This window comes from Physeter macrocephalus, chromosome 9, assembly GCF_002837175.3.
Source record: "Physeter macrocephalus isolate SW-GA chromosome 9, ASM283717v5, whole genome shotgun sequence".
Classification (NCBI taxonomy): Eukaryota; Metazoa; Chordata; class Mammalia; order Artiodactyla; family Physeteridae; genus Physeter; species Physeter macrocephalus.
Genome location: NC_041222.1, coordinates 51,695,103 through 51,712,315, shown reverse-complemented (window position 1 = coordinate 51,712,315; position 17,213 = coordinate 51,695,103). Strand labels below are relative to the sequence as shown.

Sequence of the window (17,213 nt, the reverse complement as noted above, 5' to 3'; positions counted from 1 at the left end):
AAGACTGGCGTTCTACTTAAGTAATTAGCTGCAATTTACATAAACTATGTCTTTGTATAACTTCTAATTATAACAACTAGCTTTCCTGTGTATATGAGGCGTGAAGTGTGCATTTAAGTAATTAAAGCGACATTATCAAGTGACTTCCACTTTCCTTCTGAAGCTGAAAAATATAGTTAACAAAATTTGTGGCATTTTTCAATGAAAAAAGCATGATTGTTATATTAAAATAATTCTATCTTTGTTCATATTTTTAAGCTTAGAGTTTATCTTTTCTTTAGCGCATAACAACCAAAACTGGCTTAGTTTACAGACTGTGCAGAACTGAGGCAGCTGAGGAGTGTCCAGATAAACCGATCTCAGCAAAGTATTCAACAGTGTAATGATTGATGGAAGCCTAATCATTTCTTTTACTCAGGTCAAATATTCACCACCCTAAAACAGCTGCATATCTCAATATTTTGCAGTTTTTACAGCTTTTTGATCATCTTCTTTTTTTTTTTTTCCTTTAACGTGAAATGTTTCCAGGACCGAACAGCTGGTGCTTGCTGGCTGAAGGAATGAACAGGAAGACAGTGTGTTCACAGGATTATAGAACAGGCTGAGAGGGAGAATTTATGCAGAGTTTTATAAGCTTAGTCAGGCAGAAAATAGATTGGGGTGCACACAGGAAATAATGTGTCATTCAAAGCTCAGCTTATAGGTATCACTTCTGTAACATAAGAGCCGCCTATGGCTGTCCTTTGGGCAGCTTCCACTGTTACCTTCAAGTTGGGCTGAAGCAGGCTGCACTGAGGTCTTACTCTCCCGTGGCTTTTATTGTTTGCGTATCAAAATCAATCAAATCACGACCCTCCAGCCTCCACCACCACCCTCCTCCCAACACACACACACACAACAAAAATTTGTAGTACTGGCCAGTACTCAAGCAGCATGTTAGCTGAGAAGGGGTAAAGAGAAATGGATTATTTTTAAGGAACATGAAGAGCATCCTCTAATCTGTATGACTGACCTCTCACGCTTTTTTTAAAAAGCTCTGATCTCCAGCAAGCCCCCTGGGTGGTTATAACTTCACCTTCCTTTAATGAGCTCGCATATGTCACTTGTGATTCATCTAAGTGCTCTAAAATCCCTTAGGTTGTAGAGTGTATTTCATGCTCCTAATTTGGACCATAACAGAACATGTCTAGTTAGGTGGTTGGAAATGACAGTCATGTTTCTTGAGCATCATTTTTTTGAATGATTTGGCTAAGATTCTGTCATCAAGAGTCTTCACTTGATTCATTTCTTGTTTCTGTTGATTATCTTGATTATGTTTTATAAGCAAAATTATTGTCCTGGGTACTTCTCAGCAAATGGTCTAAATGGTGCTGTCTTAGGTAGTGCTTATTAATAAGCTATTATGGCAATATATTCAAAGTAAATATTTCATTGGTATTCTTGAGGCTCAAAGATATCTGTCATTCCTTCTGAAAGGTGATTAGCTTCCAGTAAAACTAATAAAAAAAAAGCAAAATAGAAGAAGCTGGCAGAAAATGTTGTAAAAGGCAATTACTGTGTATTCTCCCTTGGTGGAAAATGATTGGAAGTTCCTAGCAATGGCCAGTTTGTAATGACTTGATAGCTCCTGATAAACTCCAAGTTAAGATCTAGTTCTCTGAAGTGCAGCATTTATTTAACAGTGTCATTATTATTAAGTTAGACAGTCACTCTTTCTACATTTGGTGTTGCCCTAGAAAAGACAGAAATGCCTAAACTAGATAGTGTTCACAAAATAAGCAAACAGCCAAACACACCTACAGTTCCTGAACAGCTAGGAGGCAATAAGAAATCACGTATCACCCCGTTTGCTGTGACAGTGTTCTCAGCAGCCCTAGACCAAGCAGCATGTTTAGATACTTGTGGCAGATTAACATGGGCCACTCGCAGGGGTCAATGACATCTATTTGTAGCAACCATATGTGTATGTGTTCTTTTTCCAAACAAACAAAACCCAGAGAGAAGATAAATTAATAAACCCTTGGTAACATGTTGGATATTTTCAGATGGTACTTAGCCTTAGCAACAATTTCCTGTCGTTCCTCAGCAACTCCTGTCTAAATTTTATCTTCTACCCAAAACTGTAAAAAAAAGATTGGAAGTTCATGCTGTCCTATTAAAGACAACTTTTAATCTTCATTTTTATATGTGGCAATTTAAGATACACAGTTATGTCACTAATATATCAGCCTTCCTAATGAAAATATAATAAGACTTAGTCTTATTTAAATTAAATACTAACCTGCATTAGCAGTTTCTCACTGAAGTTTTAGTTTTTCCTCCTTGCTGATTTTCCTTTTAGCTTTTGAGGAGTTGGGGGTCAGGCCATTTTTCTGTCAAGGGTGGGATGGCAGGTTGTGCCTGAGAGTTTAGTCAAAAGTAAACTACTTAGTGATATCATTGCATTAGTAGAACTGAAAGGAGCAAAACAGAGGTTAGGGTGACCCTGAAGTCATCCTGACAATGAAATCCAAGAGAAATATTGAATTCCATAGTGTTTAACAGTGATAATACCCATCCACCAGTGGATGGCATAGACTAACAAATATGCTTTTGGAATTATTTAATATGAATTGACATAAGTAGCATTCATATTAAAAATAACCTACCTTTAATATAGGGCAAGTTGTTAATCAAAACTTCTCAAAGAAGAGAGGTATTTTGTAAAAATATTTATTTATTTATTTATTTGGCTGCACCGGGTCTTTAGTTGCGGCGCGCGGGATCTTCTGTTGCCGCGTGCAGAATCTTCACTGCAGAGTGCAGGATCTTTTAGTTGCGGCATATGGGGTCTTAGTTGTGGCATGCGGGGTCTTAGTTGCAGCATACGGGATCTAGTTCCCTGACGAGGGATCAAACCAGGGCGCCCTGCATTGGGAGCGCAGAGTCTTACTGCTGGACCACCAGGGAAATCCCAGAAGAGAGGTATTAAGTTTCTCAATAAAAATGATATGTTTTTAATAATAAAAACGCTTCCAGAGTTCTCTGGTACTGAATTATATGATTTCTTTTTTGTTTTCTCTTAGTTGTGAGGCACAGAAACTAACTCTAGATTGATTAAGCTGAGAACCAATTTGTTGTAAAGTTACTGGGAGCTTATGGTATCACCAAGAGGACTAGAGAACCAGGTTCAGAAATGTTCAGGAACATGTCAAGCTGGGTAGCAAGCAGGATCACCTTCAAATTCAAACTACAATTCATGTTCTGTTAGGACACCACTATTACTACCCCTGAGTACTGGCTGCCCAGCTTGCATCCACCATGTCTGCTGCTTCCTCTGGACTTGATATTGCGGCCACTATTGCCTGTGAACTAAATATTGGTGTCACTAACCTCTGACTCAAAGTCCAGGACATTGGCTGAGTCTAGGTCATGTTCCTGTGCCTTAGTTTCAAAGGAGGGTGGGAAATCAAGTATTTGGCATTTTCAAATTCTCTAGAAAATAGGTAGTAGAAAATAACTTATGCCTCCCACTGAGGCTCATAAGATACATGCTTCTGTAAAAGAGGGAAGGAGATCTAGGTGATAAGAAAGCTAAAAAATTGCTAAGTGCCTAGTATATTCTCTAGGGGCAGTGTAAGTCTTCGGTTACTCTAACTTCTCCCTCGGCACCTGCTGTTCGGATTGCCCCGCACATCTTTCCTCCTTGCTCAGGTAGCATCACTCCTAATTCCTTAGGGAACCTGCATCTCTCACACCCCAAATGTAAGTTTGAGATGAGCTTCAGTCTTACTAGCCTGATGCTTCCTGTTAAATAATTCCAGTTAGAGTTGTCCAAGAATCAACCTCTCAACCACAGTGATCAGTCCAGAGATGATCATTTGATCTTAGTAGAATCCATCCATATTTTCCCCTAGGATTTTCCTCATTAATACTGGCAGAGAGGAGTTCTGTTTCCTCTTTAGTTAGGAAGCAGTAAAGATGAAGCCTAGATCTACCTGACACTCTGATTCCAGCCTCACAGAGACAGTCAGCCTCAGAGAATAAAACCAGCATCTGAAAGAGCATAGATGAAGGATGTGGAAAGACAGATCCTAAGGGTGTGTGAGTCTCTAGGTCTCCTCACCCATAGCCGGCACCACACGTAGTTTGGTTATGTGAGCCACTAAATTCCCCCTTTTATACATAAGCCAGGATAAATTGGATTTCTGTCCACATCAACAGCCTTCTAAGAAATATATAGTCCCTTTTCTGCCAACACTAAGGAGACCTAGAATAACTTCTTGCATTTTAGAGACTTCTTGTTCAAACAATTCTAAAGGAAATGTGAACTTTTATTTTTCCTAGAAAGCCAGTACAGTTGAGATTAACTCTTATAGTAGGAGATTAACTTGGATTCAGGAGTTCTGGTTGTTCCTCTCAGCTGGGCTACCAATAAATCCTGTGGCCTTGAGCTCATCACTTAATATTTCTAGGGTTTATGTAATGCATTTGCATAATGGGTTGAATTCAGTGGTCTCAGAGGTGCCTTCCAGTGCTAACTTTGTGTGACTAGACTTTTCCAAATAACTTCTAGTTGTCAGTGTATTTACTCATTTGACTTCATGGCTCCTCAGAGTTTGCTTCTGGTTCCCTATTTTTAAAAAACTGAAGAGAGAAACTAGTAAAATGAATTCTTCATGGATTAGAGTTTTCTTTCTGAATATTCTCATATATATTTCCATTTATGATCAACTTGTTAAAAATTCTATCTTACAACAGTATGATGCATTGGCAATTTTTTTTTTTTTTATGAAACACCCACCATCTGCATAGCCATAAATTAAGTGTCATTGAGATAAACTGCCATCTAAAAGTTTTCAATCTAGATAAGAAGACAAGAAGTACACTCAGGTAGAACATTTACAAATCAAAACCAAAGCAGTGCACAACCACTGTGTGAGAGGGTGGAAGCAGCTCTATGTCTAAAGGCTGGTTTCCTTTAATGATGAAAAAATAATAACCAAAACCTTTTCAGAGGTTCTGAACTCCTAAAGAATGGGTCTCAGCAAGCAACATTAACTGCACTTTTACAGTCCATTTTATGTTGAGATTTCTTTGAGTTTGGCTTGAAGGGAACATTTTAATTATTTTCAGTGTTTTATTTTAAACACATATTATGACTGTGGTTATGCCCATGTTACAGATAACCTTCGACTCTGTTCAGCTTTCAGAAATTCTAAAATATGTTCTTGCTGCAGTGAATTCAGAGTACAACATTTAATTCACTTCAAGTACAAAACCAGTTTTGAAAAAAGAATTTTTTGTCCTGAACTGTTATTTATGAACATCGGGCTGTGGTGACACCAATTTCTTTATGCAAGAGCATGTTTGAATATGTAAAGTAGTTGGCTAAGATTCTATACTCCAGTATTAATGTTCAGGATTTATTTAAAAATTTTACACCTTTAAAATCTCTAGGATTTTCTAACTTCATCGTGTTTATTAAAGAGCAACAGTACACCTCAGTGGAAGAGACCAAGGCATATGGTGTTGCTCTCTTAAGCCTAGCATCAGAAGACTGTCAGGCATTCTAGGTCAAGTGAAAACACCACAGAGTAAAAGTATCTGAGTCTGAGCACCTGATTTCAGATCCTGACTTCCTAACAAATTAGTATGGCCTTCCCCTTTCTTAGCCTACAGTTCCACATCTGTGAATATACACACTTGAGTTTTGTATATCGTATAGGCTTGTAACGATTAAATGGCATTACATAGGAAACAGCTGTGAGCCTAGAACAGATGTTCAATAAATGTTTTTTCTCTTCCTCTCTCTGAATTTTAGCTTCCTCATCTGTAAAGTAGTAACTGAAAAACATGCTATCAGAAAGAAAAGATGCACTGTAATTCCCAAAGTTACCCAGAGAAGATGGGCTCCAAACATACCCAGGCTACAGTACCCTGAGGGTGGACACTGGGTCAGTCCACCAGCTTTGCAGTCATATACATAAATGTTAGTCTACCCAGAGGGTCTACCATGATGTATGAATAGATGGAGCTTTAAACAGATTGGTTTATTACTATTTTACAAGTTGTCTCTCTCTCCTAGTACAAAGTATCTACAGGAGCAAACAATCAACATCGAATCAAAAGGTTGTTTGTTGAACATGAAATCAAAGGAAGTTGGCTGAGCTATCCGTGGTCAGAAGACATTTTCTGTAAGGAGACAGGCAGTAAATATTTTCAGCTTTGCAGACCATACAGTTTCAGTCACAACTGTGACCACTCAATTCTCTTGTTGTAGCAGAAGGCAGCCATAGATGGTACATAAATGAATGGCCAAGGCCATGTTCAAAAAAACTTTATAAAAACAAGCTGGTGGGTTGGAATTTTCCCCAAAGACCTTAATTTGTAGACTACTACATTATGTGATAAGAGTTATCAAGATAAGCATTCTGGGTGCATCTGCCTGCCCTGAAGGATCAGAGCTGCAGAATGAATTTGATACCTGGGTCTGGAGCTAGTGAAGCCAATCCCTTAAGTAGGATAAGACTTCATTCATTACCAACGATTGTTTCTCAGAATCCTGTTTCTGTTGCTAACACTCCTCCGATTGACACATTCTCTCCATATATGTAAATAACTTCAATTATGTTCCAGAGTAGGTCTTAGCCTGAAGGCCATTCTACCTGTTTAAGCTAAAGCTTAAAATAGCTATGCATTTATATAGCTCAATGTATAGAATTTATATAGCTCTGCTCGGATTTATGTTTGTTTTATAGCTTAACTCTCAAAAAGTAATATTATCTTAGTTCCTTATTTTCTACTTTAATATTTGTGGGGAGGTAGACCTTCTCACCATTATCTCCCTGTACTGTTTATAAGTAATACCCATGAAAATATAACAAAACTTCTAAAAAGTATGTGGCATTAATTAGGGATTCAGAAATACTTCCTGGCAAGGAAAAAATTTAAATAAAAATAAGAATAATTGTTATCACGTACATTGGACAAACATTAAATTAGTCCCACTTAAAGAATCATAACACTTTTTACACACATTCACTTCTGTCAGGCTCTTTCATTTTTATTTGGGAGTGCTTGAAAGTATAGTGGAAGGGAATTTGCTGAAGAAAAGGAAATGAATACAGCTGGGAGTAAGGAAAGCTGAACCACCAGCCTACATCAAACTGTTCTCTGGTCAGTCCCCAGCTGACTCTCTCCCCTCTCGCCTGCTTACCATGTTATCAAATGTATGTAGCTTTCTCACTTTCCCCCTGCCTTCCCAGTCATGCCCATGTTGGATCACTTATTCACCCTACATCCAGTGACTATTTAGAAATATTATGTGTCCTTAAGGATTTTGTATCCAGACATGGAACAGGAAATAGGAATGGAAAAAGGAAAAAGGAAAAAAAAAAAGTATTAACATTTTATGTATTTAGCATTTTTATGTATTAACATTTTATGTATTTCACATTTTATGTATTTAGCATTGTTATGTAGTTTATTAATTTGAATACCTTACCCTATTCTTTGAAGTTATTCACATTTTATAGATTATAAAACTAAGGCTCAGAAAAGTTAATTAATTTTCCTAAAGTAAAAAAACTTAGACCAGATATAATACTACACATGCCTGCCTCCGAAGTACCTGCTTGAGCTGTCAGCCAGTCATCAGTGCTGGCTCTCACTGTGCTCCTGGGTACCCTGAAATCTCCTAAGAATTTGACCATGGTAAAAAGCAGACTTGTCTCTCTCTTCCTAGCTTGTTTACATGCTTAATCCTCCAGTGATCTTTGGATTTCACTGTGGCCATCTTTGTTACTCAGCTTCCCTCTGCCACCTGATAACCCTTTCAAAGAAGGAAAAGACAACATGGATCATTCTAAAGATATTTTTATCTTAAACCCTTAATTATGGAATAAAATTAGTATTGCCCACTAAAGAAATTTCAAAGTTCAGTGGCAGAGTAATTTTTAGAGGGAACCCTCTTCACACTCTGAAGTTATAACAGGTAAGCAATGCTCTATACTTGAGTGAACTAGCCCTGCTGTCTAATATATTTATAAAGCTTAGTACTTCAGCAAAGTTCCCTGTGGAGATGCTAATCTTAATGGTTGAATCATTAAGGTCAAGTTCACTAACACAAACTATTGTCTATATATTTTTTTTCATTCTACTTTTGTCCTTCCTCATATTCTTTATAGGATAAGGTGACATATAAATGTTCTACAATTGGGGAATTTTGATAAACCAGGTAACCTCTCTGAACTTCAGTTTACTCACACATAAAATGAAGACATTGAAATAAGTACTCTCTAAGATCCTTTCTACCTCCAACACTCTGTTTGTTTTATCCTGAGATACATATTGGTAGGCTCTCTACTTTGTACTTAGCCTAGATTTAATACCAGATACAAGGCACAGGATGAATTACTTAATAGGTTTATCAAAGGGACTTACCATTTTGTAGATGACATTTTATTTTTAATGCAGTACACAATCTTTCATATTGCACCATGAAAGCATAAGTCTTTGTAGATTCATGTTCAAACCAATTTAACTTTCACTTTCTTTGAATTGTGAGAAAATAACCTAATAGCCAAAGTTGTTGGTATAGGCTGTATTCTATGCTTTATTCTTTTCAAAACCTGAGCAGGGTCAACCAAGAAGCATGGATTTTATCAACAGAATGGAATGTGTATGTGGAAAGGGGTAGAAAATAGAGAATAATAGGAGAGGAGAAAGGGAGAATATTAAACAGATTTTTCATTCAGTATACACTGTACTGGGCCTAGGGATATAAAGAGAAAGAAGATATTTTACGGGCAGAGAGGGGATCAAGATAGCAGAGTAGGAAGAGCCTGAGCTCACTTCCACCCATGGACACACCAAAACTACAGCTACATATAGAACAACTCTCTCTGAGAACAACCTAAAGACTATAAGAACAGCTCTTCTACAGTTAAGGATATGAAGAAAAAAGCAAATCAAGATACGTAGGAGGGGCAGAAACACAAACTAGTCAAGACTCACACCACCAGTGGGTGACTCAGTAGTGGAAGGGGATGTAAGAAACTCAGAGGCTCTCCCTAAAGAGCAAGGGGTTCAAGCCTAACATTGGGCACCCCAACCCTGGGGACCAGCACTGGGAACATAAACCCCCTAATGGTTTTGAAAACCAGCAGGGCTTATGACTAGGAGAGACAAAGGGCTGCAGGAAACTGAAACTCTGCTCTTAAAAGGCACACTCACAAATTTACTCCAAGTCCTGGCATAGAGGCAACAGATTGAAAAGTGCCTGGCATTCTAGCTGACCTGCAAAGGTCTGGTTCTGGATCCAATCACATCCCTCCACCAAGGCAGCACCCCTTGACATGTCCCAGGAGAAGCCCTGGCCTGTGCTGGGCTCCAGCTCCAGCCCTATACACCAAGGTGGCAGCCCTCAGTGAGCCCTGGGAGAAGACCTGCCCATTCTGGTCTCTGAATCCAGCCCTCCTGCCAAAACTACCAGGCTCACAGTCTGCACAGGGATGCTCCCATGCAAGGACAAACCTTCAAGACCAAAAGAAGTAACTGTTTCACCTAATTCATAGAGACAAACAGAAAGTCAACAAAATGAGAAGACAAAAATTATGTTCCAAATGAAATAACAAGGTAAAACCCATAAAAAAAATCCTAATGAAATGGAGATAAGTAATTTACCTGATAAAAGGTTCAAAGCAATGGTCATGCTCACCAAACTCCAGAAAAGAATAGAGGAACATAGTGGGAACTTTAACAAAGAATTATAAAATACAAAAAGGAGCCAGTCAGAGCTGAAGAATATGATAACTTAAGTGAAAAATACACTAGAAAAATCAACAGCAGATTAAGTGATATAGAAGAAAGCATAAATGATCTGGAAGACAGAATAGTGGAAATCACCAAATCAGAGCGGCAAAAAGAAAAAAAGTTTTTCTTTTTTTTTTTTAAATGAAGATAGTTTAAGGGACCTCCAGGGTAACATCAAGTGTACTAATATTTGCATTATAGGGGTCACAGAAGGGTAAGAGAGAAAAAGGCAGAAAACCTATTTGATAAAATAGTAGCTGAAAACTTAGCCAACCAGGGAAGAAAATGGATACCCAGGTCCAGGAATCACAGAACGTCCTAAACAAGATGAACTCAAAGAGAACCACACCAAGACATATTGTAATTAAAATGATAAAAGTTAAAAATAGAGAATTTTAAAGGCAGTAAGAGAAAAGCAGAGTCACATACAAGGAAATTCCAGCTAATTTTTCAGCAGAAACTTTGCAGGCCAGAAGGGAGTGGCATCACATATTTAAAGTGCTGAAAGAAAAAACAAACAAAAAAACCCACCTATAACCAAGTTTACTCTACCTGGCAGGTTATCATTAGGAATTAAAGGAGAGATAGAGTTTCCCAGACTAACAAAAACTAAAACAGTTCATCACCACTAAACCAGCCTTAGAAGAAATGTTAAAGGACCATCTCTAAGTGAAAAAGAAAGGCCATAACAGGAAATGAGAAAAAATATGGAGAAAAAAATCTCAGTGGTCAAAGCAAATATATTGTAAAGCCATGGATCAACAACATCAAAAGGTAGTATCGCAGTTAGAAGTCAAAGCTCATAAAATCAACTATAACCATAACAAGTAGCTAAGGGATCCACATAATGATGTAAAATTCAATATCAGAAACATTAAAAGTGGGGGAGAGTTGTAAAATGCAGAGAGTTTAGAAGTTTTGGACTTAAATAACTTTCTGCTTTAAAAATATCTATCTATATCATGGTAACCACAAACCAAAAATCTAAAAATAATTAAAAAAAAAAAAAAAAAAGAGAGCAACCCAATAATAACACTAAAGAAAATCAATAAGTCACAAAATAAGAGAAGAAGAAAAGAACAGAGAAGAACTACAAAAACAACCAAAAATCAAGTGACAAAATGACAATAAACACATACCTATCAATAATCACTCTAAATGTAAACAGACTTAATGACTTAATGCTCTAATCAAGAGACGTAGGGTGGCTAAAAAACAAGACCCATTTATATATGCTGCCTACAAGAGTTTCACTTCAGAGCTGAAGACACACACAGACTGAAAGTGAAAGGATGGAAAAGATATTCCATGCAAATGAAAACAAAAAAAAACAAAAAAGCTGGAAGGTAGCAATACTGAGACAAATATACTTTAAAACAAATACTGCAACAATAGACAAAGATTGATATAACATAACGATAAAGGGATCAATCCAACAAGAAGATATAAGCATTGAAATATATATGCACCCAACATAAGAGCACCTACATACATACAACATATTAACAAACATAAAGGGAGAAATTGACAGTAATACAGTAATAGTAGGGGACTTTATTACCTCACCTATATCAGTGAATAGATCATCCAGACAGAAAATCAATAAGAAAACATTGACCTTAAATGAGACATTAGACCAGTTGGACTTAATAAATATCTACAAAACTTTCTATACTAAAACAGCAGAGTACACATTCTTTTCAAGGGCACATGAACATTCTCCAGGACAGACCACATGCTTAGCCACAAAACAAGTTTCTATAAATTTAAGAAGATTGAAATTATATCAAGCATCTTTTCCAACCAAAGCGATATGAAACTAGAAATCTATTACAAAAGGAAAATGAAAAAATACAAATATGTGTAGACTAAACAACATGCTACTAAAACAAACACACAAGCAATAAAAACAAGAGTGATGGCTAGAGCTTCTGTTCTACAGGATGGGGTTTGTTAAAGTTGTCAAGAATAAGGCCTACTTCAAGAGATACCAAGTGAAATTTAGAAGACGGCGAGAGGGCAAAACTGACTACTATGCTCGGAAACGATTGGTAATTCAAGGTAAAAATAAGTATAACACACCCAAATACAGAATGATAATTCATGTAACTAACAGAGATATCATTTGTCAGATTGCTTATGCCCGTATAGAAGGAGATATGATAGTTTGTGCAGCTTATGCTCATGAACTCCCGAAGTATGGTGTGAAGGTTGGCCTGACAAATTATGCTGCAGCATATTGTACTGGCCTGCTGCTGGCACGCAGGCTTCTTAATAGGTTTGGTATGGACAAAACTTATGAAGGCCAAGTTGAGGTGACTGGAGATGAATACAATGTGGAAAGCATTGATGGTCAACCTGGTGCCTTCACCTGTTACTTGGATGCAGGGCTTGCCAGGACTACTACTGGGAATAAAGTTTTTGGGGCCCTGAAGGGAGCTGTCGATGGAGGCTTGTCTATCCCTCACAGTACCAAACAGTTCCCTGGTTATGATTCAGAAAGCAAAGAATTCAGTGCTGAGGTACACCGAAAGCACATCATGGGGCAGAACGTTGCAGATTATATGCGTTACCTGATTAAAGAAGATGAAGATGCTTACAAAAAAACAATTCTCTCAATACATAAAGAACAACGTAACTCCAGACATGATGGAGGAGATGTATAAGAAAGCTCATGCTGCAATACGAGAGAATCCAGTGTATGAGAAGAAGCCTAAGAAAGAAGTTAAAAAGAAGAGGTGGAACCGTCCCAAAATGTCACTTCCCCAGAAGAAAGATCGGGTAGCTCAGAAGGAGACAAGCTTCCTTAGAGCTCAGGAATGGGCTGCTGAGAGTTAATAAACCAAACCACAATTTCTATGAAGATTTTTCAGATAAAGACAGTAATAAACTTATTGAACAAGTAAAAGAAAAGAAAAGAAAAGAAAACAATGGGTCAGTGAAGAAATCAAAGAGGAAATTTAAAAATTCCTTGAGAGGAATGAAAATAGAAACGCAACTCTATCTATGGGATGCAGCGAAAGCAATTCTAGGAGGGAAGTTCATAATGATCCAAGAGCCTACCTCAAGAAACAAGAAAAAAATCTCAAAAAAACAACCTAAGTTTACAACAAAAGGAATTAGAGAAAGTAGAACAAACAAAGCCCAAAGTTAGTAGAAGGAAGAAAATAATAAAAATCAGAGCAGAAATAAGTAAAATAGAGAATAAAAAAATAGAAATGATCAATGAAATTAAGAGCTTGTTTTACCAAAGGATAAGCAATATTAGTAAACCTTTAGCCAGACTCATCAAGAAAAAAATAGAGAAGGGCTCAAATAAAATTAGAAATGAAAGAAGGGAAGTTAAAACTGATATCACACAAATACATAGTCATGAGAGGATACTATGAACATAAGAGGATACTATGCCAATCACTTGGACAACCTAGAAGAAATTGATAAATTCCTAGAAATATACAATCTTCCAAGACTGAATCAGGAAGAAATAGAGGATCTGAATAGACCAATTATTAGTAATAAAATGAATCAGTAATCAAAAAAAAAAAAAAAAAAAACTTTCAACAAACAAAAGTCCAGGACAAAATAGCTTCATAGGGGAATTGTACCAAACATTTAAAGCAGAGTGAATACCTATCCTTCTCAAATTATTCCAAAAAATTGAAGAGGAGAGAAAACGTCCAAATTTATTCTACAAGGTCAGCATTACCCTGATAGGAAAGCTAGACAAAAACAACTACAAAAAAATTACAGGCCAATATCCCTGATGAACATAGATGCAAAAACCCTCAACAAAATGTTAGAAAACCGAATTCAGTACTAGATTAAAAGAATCATTCCTAATGATCAAGTGGGATTTATTCCAACAATGATTCAATATCTGCACATCAATCATTGTGATATGCCACATTCAAAATAATAGGTAAAACACACATGGTGAAGAAAAAGCATTTGACAAAATTCAACATTCATTCATGATTAATAACTCTCAACAAAGAGGGTATAGAGGGCACATACATCAACATAAAGAAGGCCATTTATGAAGAAACCCACAGCTAACATCATACTAAACAGTGAAAACCTGATAGCTTTTCCTCTAATATTAGGAACAAGACATAGATACCAACTCTTGCCTTTTTTATTCAACATAGTGTTGTGAGTCAAGCCAGAAGGGAGTGGCAGGACATATTTAAAGTGATGAAGGAGAAAAACCTACAACCAAGATTACTCTACCCATAAGGATCTCATTCAGATTTGATGGAGAAATTAAAACCTTTACAGACAAGCAAAAGCTGAGAGAGTACAGCACCACCAAACCAGCTGCAGAGTAGGCCCAGCCCCAAGCTCTTGGGTGTCAGCCGCCTTCTCTCTGACCTCCCCTAGTCAGGGATAGGCTTTCCTCTGGCCCCTGATGTGGTTGCTGGCTGGGCCTGTAGCTGTTTGCAAGGCTACGTCAGGGAGGCCAGGACTAGGATGAGGAGAGAGGAGGTAGGTGGCGGGAAGAGAGAATCTAATAGGAGGATCCAGGAATGAGCAGATGCCAGTGCTTGGAGGAAACTTAGAGATTTTTCCAGTCAAACCCCTCCTTTGAAAAATGGGGAAACTGAGGTACCAGGGAGGAAGTGACATGCCCAAGGCCACAGAGTCAATATGTGGAGAAGTTGGGACTTAAACAGAGATCTGCCTCGAATCCCTTTGAGAATTTAATGAGCTCTGTGCCCTCACTCCAGAAAAATGTGCACAGGGATCACATAGCTGCTGGGACCTTGCTCTAAAGCGTGGCAGTCCTCGACCCCAGTCAGTCATCGTGTAGTGCTTAAAAGCAATGGCTCTTGGATCACAAGTTACCGCTTTTGAATCCCATATCCAGCAAGCTCTCTGCCCCTCTGGACCTCAGTCTTCCTGTCTGTAAAATGGAACGGCAGTCCCTCCCTCCCAGGGCTGCTGGGAGGGTTCTCTGACAAAGCATGTGAGTGCCCAATACCAGGATGGGCCTCATCACGTCAGAGCCCGGCGTGGAGAGGGCTCTGGCCGGTGCCGGCCTGGGCTGCAGGTGGACCCAGGGAGGTTGGGGAAGGGTGAGCCCATGCAGGCCGAGGCTTGGCTTCACGTTTGGAATGATGGTCACCATTCACTCAGCGCCGAGACATCACATGCGTCATCTCTGTAATTCTCCCAGCTGATGAGGAGGTGCTGTCTTTGCCTCCTTCACAGGTGGGGAAACTGAGGCTAGGGAAGTCCAGGATTTGCCTGGCCTGGGGTTCCCTGGGGGAAGGTCTCTCTGACTCCAGAGTCTGAGTTGGTAACTGCTCTGCCCTTGCTGAGAATGAAATGGAAGAACTAAGAGTGGACCAGCCGCCAGGACTTTCAGTCCGTGCTCTGCAGCTCCTTTGCTGGGGGGGCTTGAGCAGGACCCCTGCACGATCAGGCCCAGGACCCACCTGAAATATGTCAGAGAGGACTGATGGTCTCTGCAGGCCAGTCTAAGACACCAGGGTGCATACACCGGTCAGCACTGCCCTTTCCACTCCTGCAGCTACAGGCCTAGTGTCCCCTCCCGACACCCCTAAGCACAGCCTCTGGGGAGACGGGCAGAAGAGGGAACCTGTGGGGGAAACTAAGTCAAAGGGCCAAGGCGTTGGCAAGGACCCGGAGGATGCGGAGGACCCCTTCCCTTGCCTTTGTCCCTGGTACCTGGGCAAAGCTGGGGACTGGGACTGGCGGGGAAGGAGATAAGTGAGGGACGTCTCCCAGATGCCAGGAAGCATCCACCTCGCCCCAGCTCTCCATGGCATACGTGGCTTTTGTGTGGCAGTATCTTCAGGGGACCAGTGGGTCATCTGAGTGTTTTGGTAGCTGCTTGGGAACCTCCATTAGGGAAAGTTTGAAAAATGCACTCTCTTGTTGTTTATTATTAACGGTAATGACACGGAGCGAGGCTGCCCGTCAGCTCCCTGCTGTCCCCGGCTTCTCATGTGCCGGGTGGAACAGTCACCACCCAGAGCCTTGCGTGGAGCGTGGGCTGGGCTCAGGGCACAGGACTGGACCCCGGGGTGCCCGGACATTAAAACAAAATTTTTTTTGCTTTTTCCCCGCCGGAGCCGTGCTGGTTCCGCAGCTCAGTGGCGGCTAGAGCCTCTGTTCTACAGGATGGGGTTTGTTAAAGTTGTCAAGAATAAGGCCTACTTCAAGAGGTACCAAGTGAAATTTAGAAGACGGCGAGACGGCAAAACTGACTACTGTGCTCGGAAACGATTGGTAATCCAGGATAAAAATAAGTACGACACACCCAAAAACAGAGTGACGGTTCATGTAACTAACAGAGATATCATTTTTCAGATTGCTTATGCCCGTATAGAAGGAGATATGATAGTTTGTGCAGCTTATGCTCATGAACTCCCGAAGTATGGTGTGAAGGTTGGCCTGACAAATTATGCTGCAGCATATTGTACTGGCCTGCTGCTGGCATGCAGGCTTCTTAATAGGTTTGGTATGGACAAAATTTATGAAGGCCAAGTCGAGGTGACTGGAGATGAATACGATGTGGAAAGCACTGATGGTCAACCCGGTGCCTTCACCTGTTACTTGGATGCAGGGCTTGCCGGGACTACTACTGGGAATAAAGTTTTTGGGGCCCTGAAGGGAGCTGTCGATGGAGGCTTGTCTATCTCTCACAGTACCAAACGGTTCCCTGGTTATGATTCAGAAAGCAAAGAATTCAATGCTGAGGTACACCGAAAGCACATCATGGGGCAGAACGCTGCAGATTATATGCGTTACCTGATTGAAGAAGATGAAGATGCTTACAAAAAACAATTCTCTCAATACATAAAAAACGTAACTCCAGACATGATGGAGGAGATGTATAAGAAAGCTCATGCTGCAATACGAGAGAATCCAGTGTATGAGAAGAAGCCTAAGAAAGAAGTTAAAAAGAAGAGGTGGAACCGTCCCAAAATGTCACTTCCCCAGAAGAAAGATCGGGTAGCTCAGAAGGAGACAAGCTTCCTTAGAGCTCAGGAATGGGCTGCTGAGAGTTAATAAACCAAACCACAATTTCTATGAAGATTTTTCAGATAAAGACAGTAATAAACTTATTGAACAAGTAAAAGAAAAGAAAAGAAAAGAAAACAATGGGTCAGTGAAGAAATCAAAGAGGAAATTTAAAAATTCCTTGAGAGGAATGAAAATAGAAACGCAACTCTATCTATGGGATGCAGCGAAAGCAATTCTAGGAGGGAAGTTCATAATGATCCAAGAGCCTACCTCAAGAAACAAGAAAAAAATCTCAAAAAAACAACCTAAGTTTACAACAAAAGGAATTAGAGAAAGTAGAACAAACAAAGCCCAAAGTTAGTAGAAGGAAGAAAATAATAAAAATCAGAGCAGAAATAAGTAAAATAGAGAATAAAAAAATAGAA

General features: G+C 39.3%; 1 protein-coding gene and 1 pseudogene across 1 annotated transcript; both read left to right on the top strand.

Moving 5' to 3' along the window:
* Nucleotides 1-11,715: 11,715 nt before the first annotated feature.
* LOC102989427 (60S ribosomal protein L5-like) lies at nucleotides 11,716-12,690 on the top strand (annotated as a pseudogene).
* Nucleotides 12,691-15,882: 3,192 nt separating this feature from the next.
* LOC112065773 (60S ribosomal protein L5-like) lies at nucleotides 15,883-16,895 on the top strand. Its single transcript, XM_055086940.1, has one exon. It carries the CDS (start codon nucleotides 15,943-15,945, stop codon nucleotides 16,831-16,833), a length of 891 nt encoding a protein of 296 aa, XP_054942915.1. The 5' UTR covers nucleotides 15,883-15,942; the 3' UTR covers nucleotides 16,834-16,895.
* The last annotated feature ends 318 nt before the right edge of the window (nucleotides 16,896-17,213 follow it).